Source organism: Rhinichthys klamathensis, unplaced genomic scaffold (assembly GCF_029890125.1).
Source record: "Rhinichthys klamathensis goyatoka isolate OS25496 unplaced genomic scaffold, OSU_Roscu_1.1 h1tg000135l_1, whole genome shotgun sequence".
Lineage (NCBI taxonomy): Eukaryota > Metazoa > Chordata > Actinopteri > Cypriniformes > Leuciscidae > Rhinichthys > Rhinichthys klamathensis.
The window spans coordinates 502750-524471 of record NW_026606670.1 but is presented as its reverse complement, the minus strand read 5'-3'; the positions used below and the strand labels follow the sequence as shown (position 1 = coordinate 524471).

Here is a 21722-nt window from a genome sequence, read left to right as displayed (position 1 = left end):
AAGCTCTAAATGAATTTAAGAATTGTTAAGACGCCAGCTCTATAGACCATATAAAAAAGTCTCTGGAAAAAAAAAAAAAACTGTTTTTGATCGATTTGATGTTATTCAACTCTGAAACTAGAACGAATAACTTTTTTTTGGTTTGAATGATCTATGCGTTCTTAGCTATGTCAAACTGGCTTGACTGCATGGCAAGGCTTACGTTAAAGTTTGTTGCTATATGACCGAACATTACTACTAATCTTTTTTATGGACCCTAAAATTTTGCAAACAGGACAAATAAGCAGCCCTGTGTCCAAACCCATGAGATTCGTCACACAAATGCAGTTACCTGCAGTCCTGTCAGACAAGCTATCGCATTTTGCCGTGATCTTCTGATTTCCTAATTTAGTAATAGGCCTATTATTTGTAAAAAAAAAGTAAGCAGTAAACTGGTGAATTCCCATTGTCTTATTACTCTCTGCATTTTACAAATATTTGGGATAATATTTTTTAGGGATAACATCATTACGTACACCATTTCATCGGTAAAAAGGCCAATTGGATGGAAACAAATTTTGCAATCTTTTGCAATACCCGGTCCGGGTATTTTTTTTTTTTTAATGGAACCATTTCAAAATAGGTACAGACTCTTTCAGAATACTGTAGTGGAATAAGCCAATACTACTATTACAATACTCTAAGCATATTTATGAAGGTGTAATCACTAATGAGTCCAGTAACAGAACATATTTTGCAGAGTGGTAAAATATAACTATAGCAACCTATTGTACATGTTGAAAAACCTGTGCCTCCTGTTTTGACCTTTCTTGTATTGCACAGCTTACTTGTTTGTCCAGTACAGTCTGCTATTAAAGTGGACTCCAAGCAACCTGTAGGGCTACACCACCTCCACGCTCTCTCCCTGGAGCCTCACAAACTTCTGCCCGCTGGTAAAATAGTCTATGATTTAGGAGATTGTGGAGGCGTTCACCGGTATTGTGCTGAGCTTGTTAACAAGTCGGAGAGGCATGTTGAGGGCACTGGAGAAGTCAAAGCACAAGATCCTGATTGGGGTGCCAGCTTTGACCAGGTGGGAGTGGGTTCTGTAAAGCATGCAGACCAGAACGCTGTCCACACCTACAGTGGTCCAAAAGTATTTGGACACTTTTGAAAACCATGATTTTTGTTGCATTAAATAAAATTTTAATCCAAGTGGCATCTGCAAATAAATGATGCTCTAATTCTCTCAAAACTAACTTAGTCAACTTAGTCATTTTAACAAATCTTTTAACTAATCTTAAGGTGATTTTTCATGGGTGACAGTTCACACGGGTATCCCAGTAGAGTAACCACGGTTAGCTATCTATGAACATGTTCCACTAACATTTGACAACCAAAATGTGGCCAAATACTTTGTCATCTTAATTTAAAACAATAGAAAAATGTGCTATTTTATAAAAACTACTACATTTCTTTAAACTTTAAATGGTTTTCTAAGAAATTGTGCTATGTTTTATTAAAATAAATGCCACTTGGTTTGATATCTTGTTAAAATTTGTTAAAAGACATACTTCCTAAATACACTGGCCATTGTATGTAGGCAAATCTTACAATGGTAGGTACAGGCGGTCTGTGTTCAGGGTAAATTATATATATATATATTATTAAGGATATTATTTTAAAATATTATATATAAATGATATATAAAACTAATCGATAATGCCATACAAACCTAAAGATAGTGTTTGAAAGAAGTTCTCAGATAGGCATGTATGCAAGTGCTTGACGTTTAGGGAATTGAGTGAGATCATCTGCATTTCCTAGTCCTCACACCTCCCAGCTGGCACTGGACAGAAGGCGCTGGGGTGGGGGGAAGTGTGTGGAATGGGTGGTGCCGGTGCTGGGGGGTGGGTTTGTCTACTGGGTTGAGTGCTGGTGGTTCGATACCATACCCCCACCCTGAGTCACACAAAGCCCCAGTAAGAGGGTCTGAGGCAGTGCAACCCCTGCCAAAGCTTTGAGTCTGTCACATGTCCACTCATCCCCCTGCCAAAACTAGGCTACAGAGGCTGCTTGGCCACGGCAACCACCAGCCCTTGACAGTTTTGTTAATGGCGGGGTAGTGTGGTGTCTCAGGCAGGCCCAGCTGCCTCATCACCTCTGCTTCATTCCACACTTGACTAAAAGGGTCCGCTTTCCTGCAGTCTGGCCAATCAGCAGAGCGCCGAATGGATTCAATCAGCTTACAGCAGCACTCGCTGTTCAAGATATTGACTTCAGTGTGAGTTTACATTGCCAGACAGTTGTTTTCACATGCATTGTATTGCAAGCAAAATTGCCTCAGCAATTCCGTTTTTCAAAAACAGAACAGAAAAAGTATAAAATTACTGTCAAGCATCAGGTTTAATGACCAGCGTTTTAATTGAAAACAATAGTCCCCCCCCCCCCATTATGAAGCCACTTCATAAATATGGATACAGCATACTTTGAGGAAGGTTAACAAAGTGTTCCGATCGGAACTGGCAACAGAATGTAAAACTAACTAGATAATTACTTCTACGCAAAATTTCACCACAGACAGTACAGGCCTGAGGCTAGACCCAGAAAGCAGGCGAGTATGAATTTGGTGGCTTTTTTTTTTAAGCAGAGCCCAGGGCTCTATGAAAACCTTACTGTTTTACAGTATCAGCTGACTGCGCACTGTAAATCTGTCAGGGGCTGCGGGTCTATAGGTATCCTGTGACGAGAAGTGGCTCCCTACAAGCCTGCCATTATCCCGTCATTATAACTATCAAACACATGATAGCCATGAGAGAGTGAAGCTACACTTGCTCATGAACACTTAATCGCTGGGAGACGCAGAGGGGGGTGGGGGTGGTGGATGGGAATGTACAGGCACCTATGGAGTCATATATTCATATGGAGCTCCATTAAACTCCGCAGATTAAATGTCTGACTTGCTCGAATACCATTACTCATTTATAATTTACTCTCTTTCTTTGGCCTTGAACAATGCAAATCAGAAATGCAAACTCTGTGTCAAACCAGCTTTTTTACTCCTTGAAGAGCGAGGAGGTGTTTCATTTCAGACATAGGGGAGTCTGCACGCATAGAAACTTGCAAGGCGCTTGTAAAAGCCGAGACGTCTGTTATATGTATTCAGGATACAGCGATTGCCTATTGAAAAACAGATGTTTAGCTGGAATCTGTGGACCCTGAGCTCTGAATAAAAGTCCCCAGCAGCCGTTGCCTACTCATTTTCTTTCTACATATATATCTCGGCTCTGCAACATCTGCGATCACAGTTTGTCTTTAACCCTGCTTGGCATTTCAATTATGATTACAGTGTATGCCTGTGACTTATTAGAATGCAAGGCTTCATTAGCAGAAGTAGAACACCTCTGCAGCTTCATTAGATTAATCATTCACTTCTAAAGAGTCGTTTAATTTTTAGGAGCATGATTTTGGGGGGAGAGGAGGGGCGAGTCGGATAAGGAAGAGTTCGGAGAGAGAAAGTGAGTGAGGAATTGGGAGGTGTGGGGTATAAATTAGCCTTCCCATCTCACTCTCAGGCACTTATCTCTGCATAGCTATCTGCTGGTGTGAATACATATATGCCTGAGGGACCGAGAGGGACCGAACGCCTGTTCGCTTTGATCTGAATATCAACTGTCAGAGCTATTCTCATAATTAACCCATCAAGACACATCACAACTGGATCCTTCAGTCCAGACAGAGAAAGGCAAGAGCCCTTGTGGGAATAAAGAGGCTTTTTCTGTGCGCATCTCTCCTGCAGACAGGTGCTGCGGTTGGGGGGCAGAGGGCTGCAGAGACTGTTAGGAGCAGCTGCCGTGGGATGTGCGCTCCCATGTTGCCGTTTCCCCCACTGGCGCTAACTTGCTCCAGCTAAATTTCATAGGGGGCTTTTAATCACTTCCCCAAACACAGCCTCTAATCACCACTAAAAGGTTGATCGTTCCCAAGGAGGAGAGAAGGGAGAGGCGTTGTGGGAGTCTACAGAGGTGCTAATGAAGAGGTTAATACTGTGATGCTGGATTCCAGGGCTTGTTGAAAGCAGTTTGTAACTGAGACAATGTAAAAAGTGAGAAAAGTCGAGGAGTGTTGGTCGCCTTTGTCAAAACTATGTGTCTTTATTCTTTATTGTCTGAATAGATTACTCAAAAATGAAACTTCTGCCATAATTTACTCACCTTCATATTATTTCAATATTCCTGATCAAGATGGAGACCTTTATTACATATATATATTAAATATTATATATAGAATTACAATTTTTGGCAAGATGATAATTCATGAAGTACAATTAAACAAAGTTACCAAAAATTAACAAATAAATACCAAGATGTCTATCAAAAAAGTTACATGACTTCAACCTCAGCAAGTCATATGATTGAATAATTTGCTCAAAATGAGTTGCAGCTAATCGCTAACAAACCTGACGCTAGCAGTTTGTATGCATTTTGACAAGTTTTGAAGTAATTCATTAACTAAAATTAGTCACAGCGTCTACAACTTTTATTTCTATTTTGCGCCAATATTCCCAGAAGTGACGATTCGGTTCTCCTGAACAAATGTTACTGTTTTTGCAATATTCTTTCTTCTGTCTAATAAAAAAAAAAAAAAAAAAAAAAAAAAAAAAAAAAAAAGTCTGTTTTTTGGGGTCAATAATATTTTTGGACTTTATTAACTTTCATTATATGGATAAAAACAGTCAAAATATCTTTTCACATTCTACAACAGAACGAAAATTTGGTTTGGAATGAAACTTGAAGGGTTCAATTATAGGTCCAATGAAGGGTTCAATTATAGGTCCAATTCTTTTCAGTTTATACATTAATGATTTACCATCTTTGTGTAAAAACTGTGACACCTTGATGTATGCAGACGACACTGCTGTCTTGGCCTATGGAAAATCCACAGAGGAAGTTGCCTCAAAACTTACAGAGGCCATGTCACTGATCTCAACCTGGCTAGAGCAATCCTGTCTGCAATTGAACATATCCAAAACAGTAGCCATGTTTTTTTTCAAAAAATAATATAAATAGAAACCTGAAATTGTAATATCTGGAGAAAGATTACAGGTCGTCACAGAATATAAATATTTAGGACTACATATAGACTCTAAACTCAACTTCAAAACTCACATAAAAAAAGTTAGTAATAGGATTAAGTTCAGTCAAGCGAACTTGAGATTCATTAGAGACTTTCTTTCAACAGAAGCTGCTAAATTATATTTCTTTTCTATGATTTTATCCCACATAACATATTGTTTAATAAGTTGGTCCAATACTCACTCTACAACAATAAAACCATTAAAAACATTATACAAACAAGCATTACAAATACTGGATAAAAAACCATACCACTACCACCACTGTAGTATTCTGAGGAAATATCAGTTACTAACTTGGGATAATCTAATTAAATTCAAAAACATCTGTTTAATTTATAAAATCAGACATGGTCTAGCACCTCCTCCACTATTTGACTTTATACTTTTTAGATCAAGTGGGTAACCAGAGGGGCAGTGAGGGAAGACTGCATTATCCCCCGGAGAAAAACAGCTTTTGGTCAGTCTGTTTTTTCCGTAAGAGCAGCAAAGCAATGGAACACAGTGCCTGAAAACATCAGAGAGTCTTTGTCATTCTTTTCATTCAAAAAGAACGCAAAAAAATGGCTTGTAGAGAGCCAAACTTGTAGGCACTAATGCTTTCTGTGTACACTTAAACATTGTGTATTTATTTTTTGATCTTGAATTGTAATTTTTAACCATAATGTGTTGTATGTAATTTTATTTTTGTGATTTTATACCTGTGGTTATTTTTAAGGTTGCCTTTTTTACACCTGGCTGGGGGACTACCGATGAAAATTAGCACCTCTGAGCTAACTCGGGTACATTTACATTGTTTCAATGTTTATTAATGTACACTGTCCCCTTTCAAATAAAGAGAAAATGAAATGAAATGAAATGAAACGAGAGTGAGTAAATGGTGACAGAATTTTTGAGTGAACTATCCCTTTAATGTAAAAAGACTACACAGTTCCTTGCTTAGGTCTCAGACACACATTAGCATATTCATGCCATTGACTACTTGCTACTCAATAACTGAATTTGATCAGAGGGGTGTGTAATGAAGGTTTTAAGCGCAAAAAACATAATAAGCACAAGCTTAATTAAGCTTAACCATAATATCTCTCTATTCAATGGAAGCTATCAGTTCATGAAAGCCATAATGTAGCTGTCAGTGATTATCATAAGAGATGTTCTTCTTTAATAATGATGAAAGCAGGCGAACCCCCCCCCCCCCTTTTTTTATTAGGGTGTCCAATTCTGTGTCCATATTAAAGCTAATAAAACAGCTCCTTCATTGTAATCTGCAGGAGGAACAGCAGCCAATAGAACATCAATTACCCTGCGGCAGATTCAACATCTAAGGGTATTTAAGTAAAACAGATGAGGATCGGATCACACTGTGAGCCAGATCTAATGCCGGCTCAATACAGAGAAAATAACACACTCTTATCTACCTTCTTGAGATGTAAATTGATTTATTAACAAGGCATCTCTTTGAAGCAAGGGAAATGGATTGATGCTAAGCAGTCGTGTTTGATTTTCACTTTAATAAAGCCTGTATATTTTCACAAGATGTAGAGCTGTATTGTAAAAACACTCTTCTTTCACACTTCTGAATGTTGCCACATTGTTTAAGACGTGAGAAAAATATTATCTTTACTAAGGTACAGCATGTCTAGCAGCGTCTGCTCCGGAGTTATTCAGATAATCACAGAGCTTATTGGAAAGCTACAAGATTCAGAGTGCCTACAACCACAATAATGCACATCAATAACTGGGTTTCCATCCACGTACTTTATGCAAATTTTGGGATATTGCATTAAAATTCTGGGTGGAAATATAAATATAAGAATCTTAATACAATAAAAAAAAAAAATGTTGCGCCTTAATGTATACACTTGCTTGAGATGGATGGATTTGGAAAATTGCAGGGGTCGGTAACCTATGGCAATGTTGGCACACTGAGGGATAATTTCTGACACGTGACAATAAGGTGCATGTATTTAATTAAAATATAGTCCCTCAAACTTGCATATGGATTACGGACGTACATTTTGAGGTAATCAATCCCCATAGTCACACAGCCTGTTTTAAGTTAGGAGCTATAAAATGCTATTAAAGTGTAAGATTTTAACCTGCGCTAGCATGCATATCCAACAAACCATTTGTGTTACTGAAGGTGCGCGCTTCCGTGATTATCCCTTCATGTCCCATAATGTTGCCGCTCCCCTGTTATATTATATTAAAAAAATAGGAAAGATGATATGCGTGCAAACCACATTGAAAACATTTACTGAAATTGTGACCATTCAAAATTAATCAATTTGTTATTTATTAATTGTAATACATAAAATATCATATTTAAAATTTCATGAATGCATATTAAATGAAAAAATTAAATCACATTTTACTGATGCCATGGAACAGAAAAATTTGCTTAATTTTTGCTGCTGATCGCCAGCAAACATGAAGAGTTTTGTCTGCATTTGTAGTGTTTTAAAGAAAGTGATTGATAAAATAATAGGGCCACAGTGGCTACAACTTTCATTTCTATTTTGCACCAATTTCTCCGGAAGTGATGATTTTGTTCAACACATCGAAATGCTGCTTTGAGTGGGGTATGAAGTTTTTTGCTGATAAACAAAGGGGGAAGCATGTCTCTGATGTTGCGAACCACAAAAACTTAGAATCAGTCAGCAGACAAGCAGATGTGGAAAGTCAGCTGATGTGCAGAGGCGTGTATGAATAATATTGAAAAATGCCACCATCAAAAAACAAACGATGACATGCTTCTCTGCACGGGCCTGAAACTTCTCGATTTCTCTTCATCCTGTCACTAAATGCTAACATTTCAATTGCCATTGTCTGTTGAGATGTTTATTTCTGAAGCAAAATCAGGGTAAAGGCTCGTATGTCAAAGATTCCCTTTTCTCTGAGCCCTAAATCAACATGACGTGTGTGAAATCAGAGAAGAGGTACTCACAGTGTGTGACAGTGCTTGCCATTTATATATTTACTCTGTGCGATGCAAGCTCTCGCCCCCTCCTCTATCTCCCTGGCTCACGAACTGCTCCTCCTCTCTCTCTCGCCCATGCACACTATCTCTCCCTCCCTCTCGTCTCGTCTCTCTCTCTCTCTCTCTCTCTCTCTCTCTCTCTCTCTCTCTCTCTCTCTCTCTCTCTCTCTCTCTCTCTCTCTCTCTCTCTCTCTCTCTCTCTCTCACTAACTTACTCTGCTGCCAGAATCTGCTTTGCATTCCAGTCACGTCGATCGCACCTTGAGTGATCCTGGAAGACAATTATTCATACTGAGACGAAACACATTCAGGCGGATAGCACTGCATTTGAAAAAAGATAAGCCACTTCAATTATTTAAGCATGCTGTTCCTAAACTCACATTTACTTTGCTTATGAATTCACATTTACCCCCCCGCCCCCCTCATGTACACTTTTGAATATGAGACGAGAAACACTACTATTACATTTGCATTTCCCTGCTATTCAGAGAGATAACTCGTATTGTTTTGACGTGTTATGTACAAACAAGGCCAATCAGTGTTTCCACATTCTGAGACTAGAGGGGAAGGTGATCCAGTATTTATGAGCGGATGCAGCGCGGTATAATTGAGCGTAATGCCGTGCCGGATCCTCACACGGTCTAATGAAGCTAACAAGGTGGGTTCCTCGACAAAGGCACCTGCTAGCCCTGCCCAGTACACCGACAGAATTGAAAGCAGCCCCTAAGGATTTCTTTCTCTCCTCCCAAGAGCATTCTCAAAATTCAATAAATAACATCTGTAGGCGATGTTGGGTGCAGACCTGGGAGGAATGCGTCATAACAGAAAAGGAGGGGGACGAGAGAGAGAGAAAGAGGAGAAGAGAATGTGTGAGAGTAGGGGAGAAAATGTGTTTGTGTGTGTGTGAGAAAGAGAGAGTGTGTGAGCCGGAGTGCTGGCTGAACAAAGAAACCATGACGACTGCCAGGTTGCTATGGCGACCACTGCAAGGGGGCCAAGAGAGTATAATAGCACATCAATCACTGTCCGAAAAAGAACTTCATTATCAGCTGAAAAATAATCCTTTAGGATCTGTTTAGTGTGTGATCCTCCATCCACTCACCTCAAAGCCTTGTTCTCGCGCAAACGTGGCAGCCTCCTGCAAAACAAAGCACATATGCAGCCTTAATTAATGGGAGCTTAGTGTAGCAATGATATTATTTCATTTAGGGCACATTTCAAAGCTCTGCGTTAGGCTATGTAGAACAGGACATATCACTTTCAGTTCTTCTTCCAAAACCAAAAATAAATATTTTGACGTGTCACAATGTATCCATAGTATGTGTATCATATTGTGAGGTAGTTGGCGATACGCAGGCCAGCATTGAGGCTCGTCCACACCAAGAACAACAACTAGCATCCTCACCAACCCATGATAACAATTCAAGCTTTTTAAAGTCAGACGCATTATGATTGGCTTCATCAATCATGAGCTGGAAAGAAACATTCTGAAAGTCGTGACTTTCCTACTCTCATAGAATTACCATGAATATTAAAACTTTATAAGTATCATCTTTGGTGTGAACAGGCAATTTGTGCACATTCAAGCAAGACATATCTTCAAACTTGTATTGATGAATAAAACAGCTTTATTTTAGATAATAAAAGGGCTTTGTGAGGGTTAAAAGATTCCAATTATGTGTGCTGGGCTTTGCCCTTTGCTCAACTGAACAACTCTAGGGAGCATTTGTGACAACCTCGGCCTTTAGAGGGGAAGAGGGGGTGGAAAGAACCAGTGCTTCATGGATGTAAGGGGCCGAGACCACCTGCAATCTGCCTGTCTGTCACAGCCACTGCATAATAGACCCAAGACATGTACATTAATCTATAATAGACCATCTGACATCACTCAAAACTCTCCAACCTGGCATTTAGCTGTTTGTATTTGGTTCCAGTCTGAAGATTTTCCCTTTTCCGGGACACAGAGCTGCAGCTACACCCATGTTTGTGTTCACTGCACAGAGGTCAAACGCTCCAAGGTTAATCTTTGCGCCATAAAGTTGGGGAAAAACTCAAATCCCCATGGAGATAACCCACCACTAGGTTTCATGACACCAATTACAGCTCAATGATCTGATAATGCAGCCATCCAGCAGCCAAGGTGAGCCACTCTTTTATTAAGAGTGATTAAGCAGCCTTATTTCAAGATTAGCTCCAGGAATTAGTTAATGCAACCCCACTGGAAAACTGTAATAGACCCTCTTCACTAGGCAAGACTATGGAAATACTGGACTTATAATAAATCTACACTTTAAAAAGTCACTCAATTAGCACAATAGACTAACCAGAACCATAACTAAGTCTTTGTGTTCCATAATTAAAAAGAGGAGAGAGACTAATGTGAAATGACAGGAGCCAATCTGTAAGAAGATTAAACATGTTAAATCACACAAGAATCCATTGACTTCCAATTATACTTGAACAAAAAGACATTTTGCATTATTATTTGGAAACAGATTTCCATTTGCAAACAGATTTCCCAAATATTTCCCCATTTGCTTTGGTCAGTCAGACAGGCAGTCCTGCTCCCAAACTCACAGTATAAAGTGCAACAGTCAGGTTACGCAAATAAAAATCCCATTCGTTTTCTAAATAGGGCAATTGATTTTTAATGACAACTTATAAACATTTAAATACAGACCTACTTTGTGCTACGAGGTCGTTAATTGATGGTGTATGCTTTTTTGTGATTGGCACACATTTTCTCAACTTATTTTTTAAGCAATTGTGTTTAACAGCAGGAATCCTGGTGAAAAACGACATCAATGATTCTGCAGAGAAATCTCCACCAATGATTCATGGAATAGTTATTTCCCCTCATTAAAGCCGTTAAGTACACAGTCTTGTACCTTTGTATTTTTTGTCCGATTTTCAAATACGCCATAGCTGGTTGGTTTGGTTCATGGTTTATAACACTTTAACAAAGACTTTTTAAAAATCCCTATGGGAAAAATACTTTCGGAATACATTCGGAACTAAGGCCGCTGAAAAAGTGGGCATGCAATGCTTCACTCCACTGGATTAACCAGAAGTTTTCATGTCAGGCAACTGAAACAAATGAGCTGAAATGTTTTAAAGGCACCACAGAGCCACGGTGTTGATGCGATCATGACCAAACCAACGAATTGCTAACTTGTTGCGTCTACACTTTAAAATGGGAAAGTACGGTGTACACTTGATATATTTAAACTTTTATAAAAAGAACCCTTACACTCTGCAGTCATAAAAAATAGATCATGAAAGAAGATGGACAGAGAAGAATAAAGGTGGTACATTGGAGGTGAGGAGTGTCAGGGTGAGTTCACACTGACATCTGGTCTGGGTTAGAAATGTGGCCCTGACAGACCGGGCGAGGGAGCGTGCGAGGGCTAACCTCACTGGTTATTTACTTTCATCTCCATTCTGTGCGGCTATCCGTTGTGATGAAGCTCAAAGCAGAAAATTAAGAGAGTATTTCTCTTTGTGAACTGGGCCAGGGGGTTAGCCATGCCAGCTGCAAGTGGAAGGGGTCTAAAGGAGACAGTTCAACAAAATGCACAGCCTGAAAGATGGGCCGAGCTATGAAATCATCAGCTAGCTGAAGGACGAATAAAGAAAAAGAGAACCAACTTGACCACACGGTCATAAGATGTTATTTTTCTCACATTGTTTTTTTGAGCTGGTGACATAAACACTGGTGAACCAGTGGCGTCCCAGACAGAAAGAAAAACAAAGTCACAACTGTTGGTTACTGATGAGGCCAATCACAGAGCAATTTCATTATGTTGTCTCAAACGTCCCACGTATTCCTGCATGAGTCAGGACTGTATGGCCAGTGACTGTACCAGGGGCAGTGCTGTCTGAGGGGGCGGGCAGAGTGTTATTGATACAGTAATCTGGGCAGGGGAAGGGGAAGATTAGACAGAAGAAAGCCAGCACTGCTGAGGTGTTAAAGGTACTCCCATGAGAATGCAGCAGGCCAACTGGAGCGTGACGCGCAACCGACAACAAACCAAAAGAGAGAGAGACAGACAGAGAGACGAACGGGACAGAGAAAGAGAGAAGCTGAGAGAGTGACAAACAAGCTACAGAAGACAGGCCCTTTCGGTGGAAATTTATCTAAAGCCACTAATCCTATACTTACCACCACCAGATGCAATTACTGCTAAAGAGCTGGGAGTAAGCGAAGCCTGTCCTAGACACCACTTTCATTACTGATGACATGTAGCCCAGATATAGCCGCAAACAAAGCTTAAAATTACATCAGGAAATGACTGATAGGCAGCGAACGACAGGCGTAGATCGCTATGCTGCTAACACAAAGGTCACAGTCTGAGGTTGAAAGTATAAAAGGAGCGATACATGAAGTTACTGAGACCACCCCCCACCACTGTGACCTTGAGTAAGACATACATATATATAAATATATAACTACTGGTTTGACCAGGCCTGCAAAAAAAAAAACTTATATTTAGTACAGCACTCTGTATCACAATCACACTTGAGTTTATGATGCTTCGTTTTAGATACCACAGAGATCTGAGAGGTTGAGAAATGCTACGGGCGTGTTCTGTAATTCGCGCTCGAGATGTGTTCTGGTTTGCTGGACGTGACCGTGTGTTGATGCTGTTTAGAGCGTGCAGGATGATGGATGTTGATGTGGCTGCTGATGGCGGGTGTCCAGGTGGACTGCAGACTGCAGAGGCAGTGCGGGTGTGTGTGTGTGTGGACCGGGCCTGCTTTTCCTGTGGTTCACCTCCGCTAACAATCCAGAGGGTACATCATAAAAAAAACCACACTGCCGCAATAATAACAACAAGATCATCAAAACATCCCATCTGGACCATTCAGTGCCCTCCCCCTTAAAAAAAGTATTTGGCCATTTAAACAATTAAAAATGTACAAATGTCTTTAAGTTTATTATATAACAAAATATCCAACCAATCTGCATTTCTTTAAAAAAAATATCAAAATACATTAAAAAAAATTTATGTAATGCAATAACATTCAGACATTTGCAAGGGTCCAAATATGATTTGGGGCCACTGTACTGTTTATGGGTAGAAAGGAGTGTGTTAGAGTTATTATTATTTTAACATGCTGTCATTTTAAGATGTTAATTTAACATTCTTCTTTCTGCCAAAGTGAGTGGAGTGCTTAAAAAGGTATCTCCTACTCTTGATCTGCTTTCCGCCCTTTGATTTAGCTTGCGCGCTGAGAAAGATCTGCCTGAGCTCTCTGCTGAGCACTTCAAACATGTCTCTGTTAAACAATGCATGAGAAGCAATCACTAGCTGTAATGATATCATTACCAGAATCATGAGTGCTGACTGCAGTCTCTCCTGGCCTGTACGCATGGTCTGTTAAAGAGGTGGAGAAACAACAACAAAAAAACAAAAACACCCCCGCCCAGGGCACATGACATGTCCCTCAATGACTGCTTTATTAACGCAATCCAAGTACGTTCCGATCATTTTCAAAGACTGCCATTGTCCGTGCTTCATTGCAGGAATGCAAGTTACCATGTAAACAAGGTTGTGGGACTCTGACAGTAGCTCAAGCTCTTGCATGATTAATACAGGCTAACAGTAAATATAGAGGCCGTACACACACACATTCATCAGCAGGGCCACAGAGTTACAGACTGGTCTGACACACAAATACAGATGAAGAATGACGTGCTGCTTCAGATGAGTCAACAGTGCTTGTTTAATGCAGTCATCCTTGGGGGAACATCCACAAACAGGACAACAAAACCTACTGGAGGAGCTAAAACGGCTCAAAAACAACATTTTGTGCTAAATTCTGACAAGTTACATCATAAATCATTGCTATTCTTACATCATGACTATTACTTCAAGGGACAGTTCACCCAAAAATCCCTTTAATACTTAGTCATGGAAAAGCAAGGAACTTCCTTTTCTTTTGGTGAAACTCTTGACAATGTACACTTTTTTTTGGTCATGGTTTACTTCTACAAGCTTTTAAACGGAGTAAAAACTTAAATTAGAAAAAGACAAATTTATCTGCCAAATGTTGCCCAATTTGAGATTATTGCCATTAGCTGAGTAACAGACATAAATCTATTCAAAATCTACCAACAGACTTTTCAAAGGATAATAAAAAAGTGAATTATTATCATCATGTACCACTGGCCACCTTGCTCTTTTTTATTTACTTTGATTTTTTTAAAGCAATAAGCCATGAGTGGCCATAAATTAAGCTGGTAACAAAGCACATCTAGAACCGCCTAAGCTGTGACAATGGGATATTTTTAATGTAGTTAATATTTCTAAATTATCATTATTATTATTATGGTAATATAGTTTATACGTAGTAGGCTATTTATCATTGTAGAGCCTTGTATAATGGTGTCAGTTGAATTAAAAGGTGTGTGATGATAATTGTATAGTCACTAATGAGAGGTACTTCACAGCAGACAACATAACTACTCCATGAAGGAGAGAATCAATATGAAACATAAATGCACAGATGTGTGTGTGAGAGAGAGAGAAAGAGAGAGAGAGAGAGAGAGAGAGAGAGAGAGAGAGAGATGAAAAGCAATGAAAGCTCAGCAGAACCTCATCCTCTACACACACTCGCTCTTCAACTCGTCCATCAGACTACACTCCCCACTGACCACAGCTACAGCCCCACAACTACTGTTAAAGAAATACACATATATCTAAAAGACACTCATGATCAATCACTAAAAGCTCATTTTGACCTCCAGAAAAAACTCCAATGTTACTCGACCCTCAATAGAACCACTAAATTGGCCAGTTATCTATTTATTAAACATTTTAAAGACAGACAAATCCTCTCCAAATACAGATTGAGTGACCATGATCTAGAGATAGAGAGAGGAAGACATAGACAGACATGGACAGAGAGAGAGCAGAGGATCTGTAGACACTGTGATCTACAGCACATAGAGGATGAGGAACACTTTCTGCTTTTCTGCTCTAAATATACCAGTATAAGAGACACTTTTCTGCCCAAATTTGAAGCCTTGATCCCATCATTCTATGAACTGAGCGACACTGTCAAAATGTCCTTCTTACTGGGAGAAGATGTTAATACAGCTGCACTAGCGGCTAAATATGTGCTAGCTATTCACAACGCCAGAGACAGCTAATTCTCCAGAGTGATCAAATGTATTTATTTATCTATTTATTAAGATAGATTGTGTTTATTTATCTATATATTTACAATGCTACATATGACATGATTTATACATATATGTTCACTGTTTGTTTTATTATTTATATTTAATATGCTTTGGCAACATTGTGTTACACAGTCATGCTAATAAAGCTAATTTGAAAATTGAAATTGAAATTGAGAGAGAGAGAGAGAGAGAGAGAGAGAGAGAGAGAGAGAGAGAGAGAGAGAGAGAGAGAGAGAGAGAGAGAGAGAGAGAGAAAGGGAGAAAGAGAGAGTCAGTCACTGTGTGTGGCAGAAATGGCCGTGAAACCCTTCTGTTAACCAAAATGACTGATGTGTGGGGCGTCAGAGCAGGCTGGTGTTAAACTTTCCCAAATCATCCTGGCAACAACCAGCTGACATCCTACACTCAACTCCACAGTGACAGAAATACACTGAGCTCGGTGGCAGCTATTGATCGGCCCTCAACACAATACCGTCTCTTTCATCCATCATCACTCTGCGTCTCTAAAGAGAGCCAGGCGCCTCTGCCGCTGTATTCATTAAAGTCAGTGCCAGCCCGGGTTCACTCTCACCCTCAAATCTGTGTTATGGAACTCCCCATCAAGCTGAAAATGGCCTCTGTGGCTCAATGTGAGGGATATTCTGGGGAAAGCCTCCTGAGTCCTCCGATTATAGTTGTTAGCTGAACTTCCCTATTGTGACCCAATCTGATCCAGCAGTGACACATTCAAGCCCACAACTATCATCCCTGAGATATAAAAATGGACTAGACTGGACTATAAATCTAAAGAAGTATGTGTTTCTGTAAAGAGCAAACAAAACAGTAATTTATGGGGTTTTTGATGTGTATATATATATATATATATATATATATATATATATATATATATATAGCTCATTCTTTTAATTGGGGCTTTTTAAATATAAGCTATGAATTTCCATTACCTTTTTGGTTGTTCGTGAATAGTGTATAAAGAAGTTTAAAAAAAAAACTTTTTGATTCAGACCAACTCCCTAATTAAGCATTATTAAAAAATACTAGGGATGCTCCGAAAATGAAAATTCTTGACCGAAAACCGAAAACCGAAAAAAGAGGAAACCAAGGCCGAAACCCAAAAACCGAAACACCGAAAGAAATTATGCCAATTATTAGCACCATTGCATTTATGGCTATGACTGTGTACTAACTTTACTAAAAATCAAGGCATTGCAATTGCATAAATTAATATTAAAGTTTCAAAGAATAAATCAATTACAAATTATGCAAATATTTATTTAGCACATTGCAACAATGCACAGTATAAAATAAAATTCAAACTAAAATGTTTAACTTGTCTTGACCTCACTCATGTGTAGCAAACTGGTCTGACGGCCTGACGAAAGGTTTTAAAATTAAATGTTCTCTCATAAAAACAAAGTGCATTTCGGTCAAGTGCATTTTAAATTTTTCTCTGTAGGACTACTACAAGAAAGTGCATTCAGAACAAGTGCTTAAAGATACAACAATATTTTCTCTGTAGGACTTTAACAACAACAAATGCACCAAGAATTGCAGATGTGCAAAGTGGATAATAAATATTTAAACACTAGACAAGCCCATTCTACTTCTTGAGGTAAAGTGGCAGGTTTTTCTTGATGAAGAGTAGCGAATTCGCGTCAAACGCGTGAATGCACCAAATAAAATCATTTGCGCGTAACGCGCCAGACGCTCGACGCGCGAATGAGGTGAATTCGCGTCTACCGCGCCGCGCAAAACGCCTCATTTGCGCCACAGGACCTATAGACGCGTGTAAACGTCTTTACATTGACTTAAAGGGGTCATATAATGGTACATGCACTTTTTCAAGTTGATTGTACTGAAATGTGTGTTGGCAGTGCCTGTACACAACCATCATAAAATGATAAAAATCCATCCAGTGTTTTTGTTTTAATCTCCTTATATGTTTTCCCTTGTCTCAAATCGAGCCGTTCGACCGTGTGACGTCACAAGCTCGCACGCTCCTCCAGCGATTGTTGAATGACAGCAGCGTTTCAACACAGACCCGCCCTCGCTCGTGAGCGAGCTGTCAATCATAGTCCGTCATTGTTGATACAGTGGAGCAGAATGGCGTCTAAGCGATTGTGGTGTTCTGTTCTTGGGTGTAATAACGAACACAGCAGTCATTTTGATGTTCCTAAATCCGAACCGCTGAAGACGCAGTGGCTGAGTTTTGTTTTCGAAGGAAATATTCCCCACGATCAACGTCAATGCGTTCATGTTTGCGCGAATCATTTCTCACCAGACTGCTTTATAAACGAGGGTCAGTATGAGCTGGTTTTGCTACGAAGCTGCTCCTGTAAAAAGAATCGGTAGCAACTAACTTATGTTCCTTCTGCACCTCCAGAAGAAGTAAGTGTAAAGTTTTATTAACCTTTATATTAATCTTTGCAAATCGTGGGAAAAAGTTTTTCATAACCATTAGTTGTAACGTCAATCTGTCAATGAACTAACGTATACATCAGTAAACACATAGCGTTCGTATCTCACTACTCTACCCTGCCAGTGCATACAAAAATAGATCAAAGTGACATTACGTTAACCAACCATTCAGAAACGTCCTGTTCGAGCCTTATTTGTCGAACTTCTTTGCGGCCGTCATCTTGTTCCGGGTCCGACTCTGGTTCAAACTGATACGATTGCACAGATGCACAGAGACTCCCGCTACCATTCTCTCTCCAAAATATACCCTCAACTGTTGTCAAGGCAACACTCCACGTGCGTTGTGCAAAACGCCCGCAGAACAGAGGGGCGGAGTCAGCGAAGCTCATTATCATTTAAAGGCATATGCACTGAAACGGTGTGCTGAGAACAGAGCTGTTTTTGACCAGGTAAAATTAGTGTTTTCTTAAAATACTAATGAGAATTTTTTATGAAAGTATATTACAAAGTTTTCATTTAGACCCTAAACATTCACATTAAATTTACAAAAATGGCATTATATGACCCCTTTAACATTGAAATAATTCGCGCCAGACGCTCTATTCGCGTTTGGTGTGAACGCACCATCAGATTTAAGCCCCTTTCACACAGCGCAATGATCCCGGCAAATTGCCAGAACGCCTTCTGTGTGAACGCAAACATGACCCGGGATTGATACCGGCATCGATGCCGGGTTGAGGACCTAGTAACATTGCCGGGATCAGTCCCGGAACGCGCCCTGTGTGAACAAAAGCCACAACCAATGCCGTAAGGGGTGTGTCATAGTGATGACGCACGTGCCATCGCGCGACTCTGTTGCTCTTAGAATAAAGTTTGTGTTCGTCCTCAACAAAGGAAGAACGAAAAAATGTCTGCAAACTGGAACGAAGCAGAGACCAGGAGCTCCTTACTATCCGCGCTGAAGCTGAGATCGTTCGCCAGCTTTGTGGAACGGTACGCGCGTGTACATGTTTTCGACGCATACGTTACACGTCTCATCCTGACGTCATGTGTCTTTATGGGATCTTTACGGGATGTGTGTGAACGCACTCACAGATCCCAGGAAATCACTGGCAGTGTGAATGAACCAAAATCAAACAATCCCGGGACAAATTCAGGGTCAGATTATCCGTGTATTTTTCCGGAATCTCTGTGTGAAAGGGGCTATACTGAAATACCTCCACACCGCAGACATGTTGCTTCAGACAAGGATGTGCAGGTCGCGGTTTCTGTTTCCGTCATCACAACATTTCGACCGTTTTGTTTCGGTGATAAAGTCTTTCGGCCAAAAACCGAATTAGTATTACTACAATTAGTAGTTCAATAATTAAATAATATAAATAAAACAATTAGATGAGTTTTCCATTACCATAGGGAACCCTTATTACACACGTTTCAAGTATCATCCAAACCTAAACATGAAAATAAATAAATAAATGTATAACTTGGGAACCTTGGTTAGTTTTTTTGCTAACATCTTTGCTCCCTGAGAGCAAATCACTTGTCCTAACGCTCCTAACTGTCTCCGTCTCGCAGGTCCTTCTATAGGGGTTGAGAGCAGACAGACGGCTTTAATTGAGTGCAGTGAGTGATGCAGTAAAGCACTCGTGTAGAGTGTGCATCGCGTGAGTCTCCCTGACAGCATCCAGCTCAAGCACTGTTTTAATTACCTCACCTTGCTTCTCTCTCTCTTTCCCTGTCCCTCTTTCCTTCTGCTCGGAATTCAGACAGCTGCTTCCAAACTACTTTAAAACATTTTTTTGCAAACCATGTAAAACATCACCAAATGTCTCAGGAAGACATCTAAGCATCTCAGAGGGGGCCTGCCACGGCTCAGAGCTCTGGAAATATCCGTGTTTGATTGTCTACAGGATTTTTTAGAATTTGACATCTGTCTCTCAATGTTTGTGAGTGTGTGTGCGTGCAGCTGTCTGAATCAGCTGGGAGATGGGGGGGTCCAATGTCTGGCATATCCCTCATTGCCTCGGGCTTCCTGCATGAACTGTCCGTCACCTACACGCAATCAGTAGAGGACAAACACTCGAGCACAAGAAAATATTACTGTAGTTATGCAAACACTCACGTATCCTTCCACAAAGCAAGCACAGTGGTTACTGTCAACGTATGAGTCTAGATGTAGAGCACTAGACAGAGTCATAATTAGGCCCAGACAGAAGTGCAGTTTTCTGCACTTTCTGTCCTGGTTATGGCAGAAAATCTGTGTATTTAAACTTACTTACTTACTTTACTTAAATATGGAAAAATTAGTTAGTTGCTGCAGTTTTATTTTTAGTATAAATCACATTTGCCAAATTATTTATTCAAAAAAAAATATTTTTGGAATTCTGCTGACCTAGCTAATACAACAGTGCAATAAAAAAGTTAATATTTGAATAACTTGCATTTTAGATACAATTTGGGCAATTCAGCCAACGAAAATTAGGGATGCACCGATATTAAAATTCTAGATAAGTTACAATTAAATTGGCAGTTATTCAAATTCTATACTATTTTGAAAAAAAAAAGTTGAAATGGTAATAAAACACTAATCATGATAATCAATAAAATAAAAAATACACAAACACTAACAACTAAAATCAATCATTTAAATGCTACACGTGAATTTAGACTTCACACCATTTAAATGTACAGTGTAAAAATTACATTTAACAGTGTCATTAATTATTAGTGTTCATTTTAAGTGAGCATGATAACTGCAAAAGTAACAAATGTAAAAAAGAAATATCAATCAAATATCCTATAATGGTTGATACCGTTAATTTATAAATAAATAAACTAATATTATCCAATAATGATATGGTACTGATATATCCTACATCCCGAATGAAAATAATTTCAAATGAAGCCTAAAACAACATGCAAACAATGACACGAGGAGTGATACAAACAGTGTAACATCCCAGTGCTGTTCGACTGAATATTAGTGCTCTTGGAACGTCACTCAGCCAATTAAATTGGAGGACCGGAACTGACGGATTATTTTATAAGAATCATTAACACGCGACACACAGGGAAACAAGAAAGCTTCTGATGCAAAGTCCAAGATAATTTGTTCTGGGGCATGTTAAAAGATTCCAATTTCCTTGTGTGTCTTTTGAGACATGAATAATATTATTCAAAAGACAGCGCTAGGCAGAAGGCCTTTGGGTAGATCCTCACAATAAGTCAACTCTTCCAAGTTCTTGTCTTCCTCCTTCCTTGATTCTCCTTCTCTCTCTCTCTCTCTCCCATAAGCAGCAGAGGAGCGATTTCAATCATTTCGTAACCTCCCAGCAATCATGGCTTTAACTCCCCTGTTATTTAAAACAATCTGAGCTCTGAGCGCGAGTTAATCACTGCTTATACAACATCAGTCAGGGTTATTCATTCTGTTCCAATTAATCATGCCATTTATCTACATTGTCTGAGCCTTCTGCTCAACAAATTCATCTGTAATGACACAGACAATTCACATTGTTGAATTTTATCATGTATGTGGCAAACGGAGGGCAAATTGTTCGAGATTACGCATGTGTTTGTGTACACGCCGCTGTGTGCGTCGATTTCGGCGAGCATAAATTCAGCGCCATCTGGTTTTGGCTCTTACTGCACGGCTCTCTCACTTAATTAACTGGAGGCCATTACATTTCCTGAAATGTTTCACGTTCTCTGGTTCATGTCATGCAGGCAGGCAGGAGGGGAGCAGGGAAGGACTCAATTAGACCAACGCCGTTCCCTGGATATTACACACTCAGTGTGTGCCAGTTAAGGGGGCGTGAGGCTGTTGCAGGGCCTGGACGTCTCTCGCTGCGCCTACCCTGTCAGCACAGATAAAGGCCTGCCTGTCTGTGTTAGATCCCGCCCACACACACGCATTCAGACAAGCTCCAGCTGCCAAAACACTTCATACCAACCAACAGAGAGCTAAGCATACATAAAGACTAACACACATTAATACCGCCCAACAAAGACTGCAGCTACTC

The 21722-nt window shown here is 39.8% G+C and overlaps 1 protein-coding gene across 2 annotated transcripts in view; it reads right to left on the bottom strand.

The window, feature by feature from the left end:
* adka (adenosine kinase a) overlaps window positions 1–21722 on the bottom strand; it is a 167283-nt gene that overhangs the window by 19684 nt on the left and 125877 nt on the right. For both annotated transcript variants that reach the window (XM_056257081.1, XM_056257083.1), the window contains exon 8: window positions 9196–9231. In XM_056257081.1, the coding sequence (XP_056113056.1) occupies window positions 9196–9231 (36 nt within the window). The remainder of the gene's footprint in view (window positions 1–9195; window positions 9232–21722) is intronic.